Source organism: Pongo pygmaeus, chromosome 16 (assembly GCF_028885625.2).
Source record: "Pongo pygmaeus isolate AG05252 chromosome 16, NHGRI_mPonPyg2-v2.0_pri, whole genome shotgun sequence".
In the NCBI taxonomy this organism is placed as follows: domain Eukaryota; kingdom Metazoa; phylum Chordata; class Mammalia; order Primates; family Hominidae; genus Pongo; species Pongo pygmaeus.
Genome location: NC_072389.2, coordinates 55852158 through 55867553, shown reverse-complemented (window position 1 = coordinate 55867553; position 15396 = coordinate 55852158). Strand labels below are relative to the sequence as shown.

Below are 15396 nucleotides of genomic sequence, written 5' to 3'. Positions count from 1 at the left end.
TAATAAAAATAAAAATTGATCCCATTAGCAAGACAAGTAATTTTTTAAATTGTATAACTCAAAGGTGTTAAGATAACACTGTAGTTACTTTCAGCATCAATTATTGATGAAGTTTTAAAACATTTAAGGGCTTGCAACATGATAAAGCAGTGGTTCTCAAACTTTTGATTTCAGGGTTCCTTTACATTAAAATTATTGAGAACTTCAAAGAGCTTTTCTAAAGAGGTTTAGTTTATGTGTGTTGGTATTTTAGAATGTAAAAATGAGAGTTTAAAAAATATTTGTTTTTATTAAAGTAGCAATTATGTTTACTTAAAATTTCTAAACTTATCCCATGTTAACATAAATATTTGTTGTTATTTCTTTTTTCTTAAATTAGCACCCTTCTGCCTGATATGTTTTTATTTTTTTTTTTATTTTTTTGAGACGGAGTTTTGCTCTTGTCATCCAGGCTGGAGAGCAGTGGCACAATCTTGGCTCACTGCAACCTCCACATCCCAGGTTCAAGCGATTCTCCTGCCTCAGCCTCCCGAGTAGCTGGGATTATAGATGCCCACCACCAAGCCCGGCTAATTTTTGTATTTTTAGTAGTGATGAGGTTTCACCATGTTGGCCAGGTTGGTCTTGAACTCCTGACCTAAGGTGATCCACCCACCTCGACCTCCCAAAGTGCTGGGATTACAGGCATGAGCCACCGCACACAGCCTGCTGTGTTTTTATTTTTAAAGAAAACAAAAAAATTGGTGAGGAGAGGAAAACATTTTTGCAAATGTCTTTAAAGTCTAGCCTTATAAAAGCAGCTGGATTCTCGTATTTGCTTCTGAATTTAATCTCACAATATCACACATCAGAAAGCCTCTGGAAAACTCCAGCAAACACTGAGAGAATAAGAATGAAATAATACAAATACAATTTTCATATGATTAGGAAAAAAGTCTTGATCTTATGGAACTCCTGAAGGAATCATGGGGGCTTCAGGTGTCCCCAGGTCACACTTTGAGAATTACTATGTTAAAGTACATTTATTATTTATTAACAATTTATTTTTAATGGATAAACATTTAATAGAGTAGGATAAAATAGAATTTAAAAAATTGTAAGTGCCTTTCCATGTGATTATATACTGTTAGAGAAAAATGCAATGAAATTCCCCAATACCCCCAAAATATGAGATACTTCTTATTAACTTAGAAGAAACTTTTATTTTAAAAAGTTAACCTGTGGGGGAGAATTGGCAGAGAGAACTTAGCCCCTGAGTGGATCGACTAAATAAATACTGTTTTTTTTGTTTGTTTTTTTTTGTTTTTTTTTGAGATGGAGTCTCGCTGTCGCCCAGGCTGGAGTGCAGTGGCGCGATCTTGGCTCACTGCAGGCTCCGCCCCCAGGGGTTCACGCCATTCTCCTGCCTCAGCCTCCCGAGTAGCTGGGACTACAGGTGCCCGCCACCATGCCCGGCTAATTTTTTGTATTTTTAGTAGAGACGGGGTTTCACCATGTTAGCCAGGATGGAATTTTTTAAATTTGTTATTTTTTTGGGATGGAGTTTCGCTCTTGTTGCTGAGGCTGGAGTGCAATGACGCGATCTCGGCTCACCGCAACCTCTGCCTCCCGGGTTCAAGCGATTCTTCTGCCTCAGCCTCCTGAGTACCTGGAATTAAAGGCATGCACCACCACACCGGGCTAGTTTTGTGTTTTTTTAGTAGAGACGGGGTTTCTGCGTGTTGGTCAGGCTGGTCTTGAACTCCTGACCTCAGGTGATCTGCCCGCCTCGGCCTCCCAAGGTGCTGGGATTACAGGCTTGAGCCACTGCGCCCAGCCCTAAATAAATATTGTAAAGAGAAGACAGAGCAAAGTAAAGTAAAATATAATTCATATGCAATATCAATTGTAGTCATCTTAAATATATAGAATTTGAAAGCCAAGAATATCAAACAAAATAACTTTTTCTCCAAAGAAATAATGGTAGGTGGCCAGGCACGGTGGCCCACTCTAACAGTATATATAAAGAGAAGTAAGATAATGGCAAAATTATGGCATATATAAGAGTTAAATCAGGGATGTCTAATCTTTTGGCTTTCCTGGGCCACATTGAAAGAAAAATTGTCTTGGGCCACACATAAAATACACTAACACTAACGATAGCTGATGAGCTAAAAAAAAAAAAAAAAAAAAATTGAAAAAAAAAAATTGAAAAAAAAACTCAATGTTTTAAAGAAAGTTTACAAATTTGTGTTGGGCCACATTCAAAGCCATCTTGGGCTGCATGCAGCCCGTGGGCTACAGGTTGAACAAGCTTGTGTTAAAGGCTTGTTACCCAAAATATTTAAAGTCTCAATATGACTTTATTAGTGACAGAAACAGAGGAACAGACATTTTAACAAGAAGAAAGGTATTGTACAGCGCCATTATCAATGAAGGAAATGTAAATTTAAATTTAAGATACAATTATAAAGTTGCAGTGTTGACTTTTATGAAACAAAAACTTATGTATCATTTTAGTGATACTCTAAGATTGGTTTTTGGCAGTAAATGTGAAAATTCTTTGTTGTTCTACTTTATGAATAGAACTTGAGGAAATAACTCCAAAACAATGTAATTTGTGTAAGAAGGTTCATAAAAATCCTCTAAGGTTTAAATTATTTTAGAAGAAAAAATAATAGTTTGCTGTAACTTTTTCTCCCTAAAGAAACAAGGTCCAACTAATCCAATGCTGTTTCATCTTGTTCGAGACGTCAAACAGGTAAGAGATTATTTTTGCTTTTGAAAAATGTTATTTTAAAAAATCATTTATATTTCATCTTTTTTTTAAAAAAAGCATTTAAATACATTTTAGAAATACCAATAAAATTACAGTTTACAGAACAAGATAAAATGTGGGCTGAATTTGTGGTAAGAGAGGAGTAAAGAGCATAATGTATCAGAAAACAAGAAAAAAAGAGAGTTTATGAAATTAAGACCAAGGCTAGGCATGGGTGGCTCAAACCTGTAATCTCAGCATTTCGGCAGGTTGAGGCTGGCGGATTGCTTGAGCCCAGGAGTTCAAGACCAGCCTGGGTAGCGTGCTGAAATCCCATCTCTACAAAAAGTTAAAAAAATTACCTGGGCATGGTGGTACACACCTGTAGTACCAGCTACTCAAGAGGCTGAGGTGGGAGGATCATTTGAGGCCAGGAGGTAGAGGCTGCCATGAGCCATGATCTTACCACTGCATTCCAGCCTGGGTGACAGAGTGAGACTCTGTCTCAAAAAAAAAAAAAAAAAAAACTATTGAGCTTCTGGTCATCCAAGATAGAATATGATGTATAAAGCTCATTGGTTCATAAAAGAAAGACTGTTCATAGAATGTATCTTTTTTCCTCTATCTTCAGCAGAAATTTGTTCCTTAGAAAATTGTCCCAATGTAAAGGATGTTGAATAAGGAAATTGAGGACTGGGTCATGATCTTAATGGCAGACTTTGCCAGTAAAAATGCTGAAAAGCTCTCTCCCCTTTAAAAAAAAATCTAGTATTTCTACTTAGCCATACAAAAGAATGAAATCATGTTCTTTGCGGCAGTGTGAATGGAACTGGAGGTTCATTATCCTAAGTGAAATAACTTAGTCAAATACCACGTTTTCACTTAGAAGTTGGAGCTAAACAATGGGTACCTATGGACATAGAGTGGAATGATAGACATTGGAGACTTTACAAAAGTTGGGAGGTTGGGTGGGGGTGGTGAGGGTTGAACAACTACCTGTGGGTACACTATTCACTGTTCAGGTAATAGGTACACTAAAAGCCTAGTCTTCACCACTACATAACATATGCATGTAAGAAATCTATATTTCTACCCCCTAAATATATATAAATCATTTTAACATTTATTTATTTATTTTTTGAGACGGAATCTCGCTCTGTCGCCCAGGCTGGAGTGCAGTGGCGCAATCTCGGCTCACTGCAAGCTCCACCTCCCAGGTTCACACCATTCTCTTGCCTCAGCCTCCCAAGTAGCTGGGACTACAGGCGCCCGCCACCACACCTGGCTAATTTTTTGTATTTTTAGTAGAGATGGGATTTCACCATGTTAGCCGGGATAGTGTCGATCTCCTGACCTCGTGATCTGCCCTCCTTGGTCTCCCAAAGTGCTGGGATTACAGGCGTGAGCATTTTAACATTTTTAAAAGTAAAAAACATCTAGTATTGGTAGTGATGAACGCATAACACTGTCATGATCTCAGGCTATTCTGTGGCCACTAAATTGATGTACTCTTATTCCTCTTCTATCAGGATTGTTTGTGAACTAAAAGTTTTAAACGTTTATCACCACTTTTATAGCCATTTATATTATTGGTATTCAATACAATTTTGTTTTCCTTGATAAAATAGTATTTATATTTATTTGGTTAAAATATCTTCTAAATTTCTAAACTTAAATTTTGTTTAGAATTATTTATTTATTTCAGCTTTTACTTGCTACTAAGTATGAGTGCATTATTAAAAACATAGAAGGCTAGGGCTGGTGGCTCATACCCGTAATACCAGCACTTTGGTAGTCCGAGGTGAGTGGATCACCAGAGAGAAGGGATTTGAGACCAGCCTGGGCAAACAAAGCAAGACCTTGTCTCTACAAAAAAATTTAAAAATTAGCCTGGCATGTTGTCATGTGCCTGTAGTCCAAATGATTGGTGGGGGTGTGGGGGGGGCACTAAGGGAGGATCACTTAAGCCCAGGCTGCAGTGAGCTGTCATCGAGCCACTGTACTCCAGTCTGGGTACACATCAAGACCCTTCTTAAGAAAAAAGAATGACAGAAATGTCATTTTAACAGCCTTGAGGATGTTTTTAAAAAATGTCATTTTCTGTTTTCATTTTCTTTATTTTGTAACTGATTTAATACTAAACTACTATCCCATAGGAAGAACTGAGACATTTTATACTTAAAAATTTTTTTTTTGAAATGAAGTTTTGCCCTTTCTTCCCCAGGCTGGAGTGTGGTAGTATGATCTCGGCTCACTGCAACCTCCGCCTCCCGGGTTCAAGTGGTTCTCCTGCCTCAGCCTCCTGAGTAGCTGGGATTCCAGGTGCCTGCCACCACGCCTGGCTGATTTGTTTTTTTTTTTGAGATGGAGTCTTGGTCTGTTGCCCAGGTTGTAGTGCAATGGCGCGATTTTGGCTAATTGCACCCACTGCCCCTCAGGTTCAAGCAATTCTCCTATCAGCCTCCCGAGTAACTGGGACTACAGGCACGCACCACCACGCCTGGCTTATTTATTTATTTATTTATTTATTTATTTATTTATTTATTTTTGGTAGAGATGGGGTTTCATCATGTTAGCCAGGCTGGCCTCAAACTCCTGACCTCAGGTGATCCATCCACCTCGGCCTCCCAAATTGCTGGGATTACAGGCATGAGCCATTACGCCCAGCCTGCACGTGCTTTTCTTTATAGCTTTATTGAAATATATTTCACAAATTACAAAATTCATTCATTTAAAGTGTATATTGGCCAGACACAGTGGCTTGAGGTCAGTAGTTCAAGAACAGCCTAGCCAAAATAGTGAAACCCTGTCTCTACTAAAAATGCGAAAATTAGCCAGGTGTGGTGGCATGTGCCTGTAGTCCCAGCTACTCAGGAGGCTGAGGCAGAAGAATTGCTTGGACCTGGAAAGCGGAGGTTGCAGCAAGCTGAGATTGTGCCATTGCACTCCAGCCTGGACAACAGAGCAAGACCCTTTGTCTAAAAAAAAAAAAAAAAAGCGTACACTTTTTGACTTTACTATATTCACAGAGTTGTGCAACCATTGCCACAGTCTAACTTTAGAGCATTTATAATACTTCGAAAAGTTACCCTGTACCCTTTAGCAGTCACTTCTCATTTCTTCTCCTTCTCTACTCCCCACTTGTGTCCCTGACCTATGGTAGCTATTAATCTAATGATTTTCCTATTCTGGTCATTTCACATCAATTTAATTTGGTCTTTTTAAATAATTAAAATTCCCCCTCCTTCCCCTAGAAATCTTAAGTAATGGGGGAGACCTTAAGACCATGTTTCTAAGAAAGAATTATGGTAGTTAAAAGTTTGGAAACAAATGTGAGAACTTGTATACATTGTTGTTACATTGGTGGCTATAATAATAAGCCCTTTTTTTTTATTTCTATAAGTGATAAATCTTGAAATAAAGGCAGTAATTGAATATTTTTATTCAAATTGGTAACCTGAGTTTTATGACTTAGTATAGTTTGAGAACTTGATTGTCATGACATTTGTTAGATAATTCACATTATTTTGCCTAATTTAAATATTTCTTATTCAAGTGGGTTCATATAATGGCATTTGTGGTTTTTAATAAATAATATTGAAGAATGTCATAGGTGACATTCTCAGTCATTCTGCATATTTTGAGATTGCTTGAGTTAAAACCAAAAATCTTGTATTCAAGATGGAAATATGTATTTTGATTTATTTTCAAATTAGAGATTTAAAGGATATAGTTATCTAGAAATTAGAAATTTCACAGATGAAACCAAGTTTTTGTTTTTTGTTTTTTGTTTGTTTTTTTTTTTTTTTTTGAGATGCAGTTTCGCCTTTGTTGCCCATGCTAGAGTGCAATGGTGTGATCTTGGCTCACTGCAACCTCCACATCCTGGGTTCAAGCGATTCTTCTGCCTCAGCCTCCTGAGTAGCTGGGATTACAGGTGCCCTCCACCACACCCAGCTAATTTTTGTATTTTTAGTAGAGATGGGGATTCATCATGTTGGCTAGGATAGTCTCAAACTCCTGACCTCAGGTGAGTCACCGTGCCCAGTGAAACCAAGATAGTAAAAATACAGACATTAAAAAAAAAAAAACAACAATAAGTTCATGACATAATCAGGGAAATAAAAAAATGGTGATGGTAGGAGGGCAGAATTAGTTAATAAATACAAATTATCTGATGATTAAATCCCTTTAAGATTATTTAATAAAATTAACCAGTTTTTAAATTTTAAAACAGGCAATCTTTCCAAACTCACAAATGGTGTATGTTCCAAAAGTGCATTTGTAAATTGCCATGGGAAAATGAAGTCTTATCTTTAAACAATGTTGCAAGTGGTAGTTAATTCCTGGACAACACTATAAAAACCTATAATATCACCAGTATAATTTTGGTTAAAAAAATACTTACGTGTATTTCTGGGCCAGTCTGGAAACATAATACAGCATTATTTTTGCAGAAAAATGCAATTTTTTTATATGTATCACAATGAAAATGGAATATTTGGCTGATTAGCATTTCCATTGTCTTTTTTTTTTTTTTTTGAGACAAAGTCTCGCTCTTGTCGCTTAGGCTGGAATGCGGTGGCACTATCTCGGCTCACTGCAACCTCTGCCTCCCGGGTTCAAGCCATTTTCCTACCTTAGCCTCCCAAGTAGCTGGGATTACAGGTGCCTGCCACCATGTCCGTCTAATTTTATATTTTTTTTAGTAGAGATGGGGTTTCTCCATGTTGGCCAGGCTGGTCTCGAACTCCCGACCTCAGATGATCCGCCTGCCTCGGCCTCCCAAAGTGCTGGGATTACAGGCCTGAGCCACAGCGCCCAGCCTGCTTTGTCTCTTATGTGTGAAGTGTTGGGGCAATGGAGAGATGAAATTGTTATCTTCCTGCTTTAGGTCATACTCCTGTCTCAGGACACACCTTTGAGACCTCAGAACTTCAGAATCCCATATTTTTACAGAGGAAATAGAGAAACAAGCATTTCCTTCTGTAAAGATAGCTTAGCTGCTGGCAGCCCTTGCTGCTGCTGCTTTTTTTTTTTTTTTGAGACCAAGTCTCGTTCTGTCTCCCAGGCTGGAGTGCAGTGGCACCATCTTGGCTCACTGCAACTTCCACCTCCCGGGTTCAAGCGATTCTCCTGCCTCAGCCTCCTGAGTAGCTGGGACTACAGGCATGTGCTAGCTTGCCTGGCTAATTTTTTTGTATTTTTAGTAGAGACGGGGTTTCATCATGTTGGTCAGGCTGATCTCGAACTCGACCTCAGGTGATCCACCCGCCTTGGCCTCCCAAAATGTTGGGATTACAGGCGTGAGCCACTGCACCTGGCCCTTGCTTCTTATAAGAAGTAAACATTTGTCATTTTGGAGAGTAGGCCTGTTCCTAGGCAGGGCATGGCAGTATTGAGAAATGCTATCTGATCTATTTAAAACAAATGTTTTGTTTCTAGGGAAATCTTCCTCCAGGATATAAGATCACTCTAATTGATATAGGACTTGTTATTGAATATCTCATGGGAGGAACCTACAGATGCACCTATACTAGGAAACGTTTTCGATTAATATATAATAGTCTTGGTGGAAATAATCGGGTATGTAAAATTTGTGGGGAAATCTATATATATGCTTTAACGTTAACACATGCACTTTAATTGTTAAGAATTAACATTAGAACGGAGAAAGTAACGCTGTCATAAAGTTGAAGATTTTCAACTAAGGGTAATTAGAAATATTATGTCGTCAAAATCCTAAATCAGTCATATTTTGTGTGTATACACAAACACATTTGCACACATATATGAATTGATTCTTGAGTTTTTATAATGTGTCAGCATGTTTAAATCTATAAAAGCTAATAAGATCTCATTTTCAGAGGTCTGGCCGAAATACCTCCAGCAGCACTCCTCAGTTGCGAAAGAGTCATGAATCTTTTGGCAATAGGGCAGATAAAAAGGAAAAAATGAGGCATAACCATTTCATTAAGACAGCACAGCCCTACCGACCAAAGGTAAATTTATTTAAATATTATTCTTTCTGGGTTTTTATTTTCTTCTTTCTAAATTACTTAGTATTATTAAACAAAAAAACCTAATTGATATAGTAAGAATTACCTTTCATTTTTGGATATGTCTTAGAATTGTCATTTTCTCATACACAGAGATATTAATTATAAGTCAATGATTCTGTTACTTTTTTTTTTTTTTTTTTTGAGACAGGAGTCTTGCTCTGTCACCAGGCTGGAGTGCAGTGGCACAATTTTGGCTCACTGCAACCTCCGTCTCCCGGGTTCGAGTGATTCTCCTGCCTCAGCCTCCTGAGTAGCTGAGACTACAGGCACCCGCCACCACACTGGCTAATTTTTTGTATTTTTAGTAGAGACGGGGTTTCACCATGTTGGCCAGGATGGTCTCGATCTCTTGACCTCGTGATCCATCCTCCTCAGCCTCCCAAAGTGCTGGGATTACAGGCGTGGGCCACCGCACCCAGCGTACATTTTCATATTTAGGTATGATAATAACCAAATTAAAATGTTTTAATAAATGTTTACCTGACTCCTTTCATTTCAGTTTTACTTGATTAAGAACATGTATGACAAAAATGTTATCTAACCCTTTATTAAAATTATGTTCTATTAGAATATTAGTTGAAATATTTAGGCCCTTAAATTTTGGAAAATGTTTATTGCAAAGACATTTTTGTTGAAACAGCATTTTCATAAAATGAATTATGAGCTATAATAAAAATCAAGTTTATAAAATTTATGCTATTACGTGCAGTTGTATGGAGCTGAATAATGTAAAGATATTTTACTAAAATTTTCACTGACATAAATTTCATATGGCCTTATTATAATGAGCTTTATAACTTTATTTTCCCTGGAAGATTGATACAGTTATGGAAGAAGGAAAGAAGAAAAGAACCAAAGATGAAATTGTAGACATTGATGATCCAGAAACCAAGCGCTTTCCTTATCCACTTAACGAACTTTTAATTTGGGCTTGCCTTATGAAGAGGCAGGTCATGGCCCGTTTTTTATGGCAACATGGTGAAGAATCAATGGCTAAAGCATTAGTTGCCTGTAAGATCTATCGTTCAATGGCATATGAAGCAAAGCAGAGTGACCTGGTAGATGATACTTCAGAAGAACTGAAACAGTATTCCAAGTAAGTGATATTTTATTATTTGAAAACATTTTAAAAATTCAAAGTAGGTATTGTTCGAGTGGCTGTTACAGTGCCACATACTTAATGGTGATGTATTTATATGTATAATCTTATTGGTACAATTGACAGAAAATTATATAAGTATTTTTTTTTAATTAAACTGTCTGCCTTTATGAAAAAGAAGTTATTATATTTGCAACTCAAGAATTAAATATCTCAGCAAGAAAGAAGAAATGCAGCCTGGGCAACATAGGCAGACCCTGTCTCTACATGACATTTAAAAATTAGCTGGGTGTGGTGGCACTTGTCTGTGGTCCCAGCTACTCAGGAGGCTGAGGTGGGAGGATCACTTGAGCCTGGGAGGTTGAGGCTGCAGTGAGCTGTTACCATGCCATTGCATTCCAGCCTGGGTGACAGCAGTAGACCCTGTCTCGAAACAAAGAAGAAATGCCAGAATTCATTTTAATTTTTGCAAATAGTAGCAATTGGATTAGAAAGTTCCATTTGAATTGGTAAGGAAAGAGTGGAAGTGAGGTTGGAGCTGTGTTGTAAGAAAATAGATTGAATTCAACTGGGAGGACACTTCAGAAGCTAGAACTACATACATAGAATAACGACATAGTTCATAAAAGTTTACAGTTTACTTAGAGGGGCAGTGTTGGAATATTAAACTGGAAAAGTCGTTTGTAGAAGTTTTCTAATATATACTAAGACCTCCGGCTCCCCAAGTGGGGTCTTTAGAGGGCAGTGACAATTGTTACTGAAAATAACTCTTAACAGGGATCCTATGGTTACTTAGTGGGACTTCAAGATTCAGATGTTTTTCATAATTAGGTTACTGCCTAGTCACATAGTTCTTCTCTACCAGGTACCAACTGTTTTCTGTGTTTGAAATACTACATAAACTTTTTTGAACAGAGCATTGTAGCATTGTGAGTTTTGATTCCCTTTGAGATTATAGTTTGATTTCTAGGACCGGGAGAAAGTGCTCTGGATTCACCTTTTCAATCTTGTACCTAATGTGACATATTTTAATATTTTGTGATTTCCACGTAGATGTAGATGTCTGAAAACAGAGTTATGGTTTTAATGCCTCATAATTCTGTAAGTGTGTGTGAGAATATTAAAAAGTAGAAAAGCACTAATATATATAAGAATAGTGGTTTAAAATTGCAGTTTGTCAATCTGAGTATATTTTGGCTTTTATCTTTTTATAGTGATTTTGGTCAGTTGGCCGTTGAATTATTAGAACAGTCCTTCAGACAAGATGAAACCATGGCTATGAAATTGCTCACTTATGAACTGAAGAACTGGAGTAATTCAACCTGCCTTAAGTTAGCAGTTTCTTCAAGACTTAGACCTTTTGTAGCCCACACCTGTACACAAATGTTGTTATCTGATATGTGGATGGGAAGGCTGAATATGAGGAAAAATTCCTGGTACAAGGTATACCTTAGAAATAATTTGATATAAAGCATGTGATTAGATAAAAAGAACAGAAGAATTAGTCTAAATGTGTAGTAAAATGCCTTGATGTGTGAGTGTAATGGTGGGAGGTAAAGAGGGAGCAAGAAGGATGATTGGCATTTCATCCCAAGTGGTATAATGGGCTTCTTTTTTCCTCTTCTTCTTTACTTTTGAATCCTTTTCAGGTGTCTATAATGATTATGGCCTCTCTTTGAGCTAGAAGGGGAACAAATGGGAAATATCGGAGATTATGGCCCTGAGCAGCCTTGAAAAAAGTTACTACTTTATGAAAGGATTATTCCCAAATTCTGAAATTCAAGACCTATCTGCTAATTTAATAATCTGTTACTTTTAAGTTACTTAAAGTATATTGGATGAGTATATTGATATACCCATTATAGATAAGTATATCCATGTGGCCTGTTTTTATGATTAAAAATTTGGGTAAAATGGCATGTACTTTTGGTTTCATCATGGTGATAGATACTGCTTTGAACTTTGCTTTTTGTTCTCTTATATCTTTTAAAATAAGGTACAGAAATGTAGGAGTCAGAAATCAGGCAAATAGTTTAACCATAGGCCACTGAATAACCAACAGAAAACCTGTTACACAATTACAATTTCTTCATGCTGTGGGATTTTGCAAGTAATAAGTAAAATTTTAGAAATAAACCTTTTTGTTTATAGAGGCACAAGCTGAGTAATCACGTTATGACATGGAACACTTGCAAAGAGATTTAGGATAAAATTAAGGACATAGCACCTTTATAAGGCTTGAATTTTGTTTAAACAAAATGCATTTTCTGAACAAATTGTAATCTGATTTTATTTAAAGGACAAGTCTATAATAATTATTGAATCTATCCTATACCCTTATTATCATAATAATCAAATGTTTTGTTACTCTTTAAAACAATTAAAATTGGGCTTCTTTAAATACAATATATAAGTAAAAAATCAATTTTTTGTTTTTTTCCCTCCACTGCTAGGGGCAAAATGGCTAATCAAAGATATTTAATATCTTTTATTGTTTTTATTATATTCTTTGTTTTGTTTTGTTTTTATTATATTCTTGAAGGTCATTAATTTTAAAATGCAAAATTATGTTTCTGAAAATTTAGGTCATACTAAGCATTTTAGTTCCACCTGCCATATTACTGTTAGAATATAAAACTAAGGCTGAAATGTCCCATATCCCACAATCTCAAGATGCTCATCAGATGACAATGGATGACAGCGAAAACAACTTTCAGAACATAACAGAAGAGATCCCCATGGTAAGCAGGAAAACATTTTAAAGTAAATATAAGTTTGTTCTGAATAATTATACAAAAGAATATTTTTTTAATTTTAGGAAGTGTTTAAAGAAGTACGAATTTTGGATAGTAATGAAGGAAAGAATGAGATGGAGATACAAATGAAATCAAAAAAGCTTCCAATCACGCGAAAGTTTTATGCCTTTTATCATGCACCAATTGTAAAATTCTGGTTTAACACGGTATGTTTTTAAATTACACGAGCATGATGTTTTTAAGAGTTAGGCTTTGGGGGACCATTGGTTCAGAATCCATACTAATGTTGATATAACTTAGATCACTGAAAAGGCATTTCACATTTAAAAGAGTGATACATTTGCCTTAGTTTCATTTAAATTGTCATCATCTAGAGTGATAAACACTAACAAATTTTAGGTCTAATTGGAACCAAAAATGTACCTAACAAATATACGATACCATTGGCCTTTGTAAGTTGGTAGCAAATACTAATCAACTAGTAAAAATAATGATAAAAGATGGACCAAAAGAGATTCTGATACACACTTACAATTTTTTGTGCTTTAGGATTTTGCAGATAATACATAAAAGTCTAGAAACAAACCTGTTTGCAGTGTTAACTGATGATGATAAAAAGTAATCCAGATTGTTTATCTGGTTTTATTTATCTGTGGCTTATTTCTTTAATCGTATTAAAATGTATGCTTGATTACCTTCCATATAATTGGCTTTTCTCTTGCTTTATGGAAAAATTGATTTTACTAGCAGGTTAAAGAGCGTATGTCCATACAAGGATGGACTCACCTGTTATTTTGGTTGAACTGTAGGTGTTTATGTGTTGTTTTGGTTGTTTCGTGTGGAGAATGAGCACTAGGAAATATTAGTGGGCTGTCTTGCTGGTGCTACTCCCTAGCAATGGACCAACCTGAAGGAACAGGTGATACAGCAAATGAGATTAGCCCCTACTTTTAACCAGGGACTGAGTAAATGAGTTCTTAACTCCCCTTCATAGGAAAACCCTTAATGAAGATGTTTTTTAACTTTGTTGTTGTGGAGATTTTTTCATTTTAATCAATAAGAATTTGTTTCTTTGGTGATTGCTTTTTCACCCACACATGTGACCATTAACCTGAGATTAACATTTCCTTACATCTCTATATGAAAATGTTCTTGTTCCTTCCTGTTCAGAGGCTGAAATTGCAAATATCAGTTATCTGATCTAATCTCCAAATTCTGTCTCCACTAATGAAAATAGGGCAGTTTTCTTACGTTTGCATTCATGTGAATGGCTACGTTAAAATAGCCAACGTGGGTGACTACAGGAATTTCTCTTTTCTTTCTTTACTGCAGTTTACTCCCTAGCCTGCCATAGATAATCAAATAAAGGATGTGACTTACTCTAGGACTGGTGGAGACAAGACAGAGATGAGAGGATTCTTACCCATAATTTTTCGAGGGTCAATAAGTGTGGGTTTTCTTCTGAAATGAAATAAATACTCACATGTGTTTATACATAAACTTTAGCACCTCTCTGTAACCTGTTTTGTAAAGAGTATCAAAGGTGGGCTGTTTCCTTACCTGGGGCAAAGGCTTTTCACATTTTTTCCACTTTTTGGGGTTCAACTTTCGTGACTGGGAGCTAAGAAAATACCAGTTGTCTGTCTGTCTTGTCTTGTCTTGTCTTTTTTTCTTTTCTTTCTCTCTTTTTTTTTTTTTTTTTTGGACAGAGTCTCGCTCTGTTGCCCAGGCTAGAGTACAATGGCATGATCTCAGCTCACTGCAACCTGCACCTCCCAGGTTCAAGCAATTCTTGTGCCTCAGCCTCCCGAGTGGCTGGAGTTGCAGGCATGCACCACCACGTCTGACTAATTTTTGTTTGTTTTTTTTTTTCAGTAGAGATGGAGTTTCACCCTGTTGGCCAGGCTAGTTTCGAACCCCTGACCTCAGGTGATCTGCCTGCATTGGCTTCCCAAAGTTCTGGGATTATAGGCGTGAGCCACCGTGGCCTGCCCCAGTTGTCTTTTTTAGGAATACTGTTTGGTTGGGGGAGGAAGGAGGCAGGAAACATGTGTTCCTTGATGATAATGGTGGTGAAATTCTGCAGTAATTTTAATATATTATGATACTGTAGGTATGAGTTAAGCAGAATTGTGTGGCATATGCTGAGAACATAAACCTGATTGTAAAATCTCTTCTGTGGGACGTTCTAAAGGTTGACAAGAGTTGTAGAACAACACGTTTATACCCTGGGGACCATTTATACTGCAGTAAATGCAATGTCTGTGCTGAAGAAGAGATATTTCTAAAATTGTTTTAATAAAGGAAACTAAGGGATAATTCACAAAGTTTCATTTAATGTCTATTTTTGTGTGTCTTTGAAAATGTTCATAATTAAAAGATTTATTTTGTAACCAATGTTATTTATGTAACCTTTATTTTTTCATTAGTTGGCATATTTAGGATTTCTGATGCTTTATACATTTGTGGTTCTTGTACAAATGGAACAATTACCTTCAGTTCAAGAATGGATTGTTATTGCTTATATTTTTACTTATGCCATTGAGAAAGTCCGTGAGGTATGTCTTTAGTTTTTTCTACCAATAATTTACTGTATACATGGAAGATTTTCTGTTTTGTTTTGTTTTGGGTGTATACGTGGATGTGTGTGTGTGTGTGTGATGACATTGTAGAAGTGTAGAACCTGTGTAATTTTGCTGTTCCCAAAATAATGACAAAAGAATAGAGATTAGTGAGTATGCT

The 15396-nt window shown here is 36.6% G+C and overlaps 1 protein-coding gene across 5 annotated transcripts in view; it reads left to right on the top strand.

Moving 5' to 3' along the window:
• Positions 1-15396, top strand: part of TRPM7 (transient receptor potential cation channel subfamily M member 7) — a 129162-nt gene that overhangs the window by 67602 nt on the left and 46164 nt on the right. For all 5 annotated transcript variants that reach the window (XM_063652234.1, XM_054450615.2, XM_063652233.1 and 2 more), the window contains 8 exons: positions 2687-2740; positions 8183-8323; positions 8605-8739; positions 9615-9895; positions 11113-11341; positions 12484-12639; positions 12717-12860; positions 15084-15212. In XM_063652234.1, the coding sequence (XP_063508304.1) occupies positions 2687-2740; positions 8183-8323; positions 8605-8739; positions 9615-9895; positions 11113-11341; positions 12484-12639; positions 12717-12860; positions 15084-15212 (1269 nt within the window). The remainder of the gene's footprint in view (positions 1-2686; positions 2741-8182; positions 8324-8604; positions 8740-9614; positions 9896-11112; positions 11342-12483; positions 12640-12716; positions 12861-15083; positions 15213-15396) is intronic.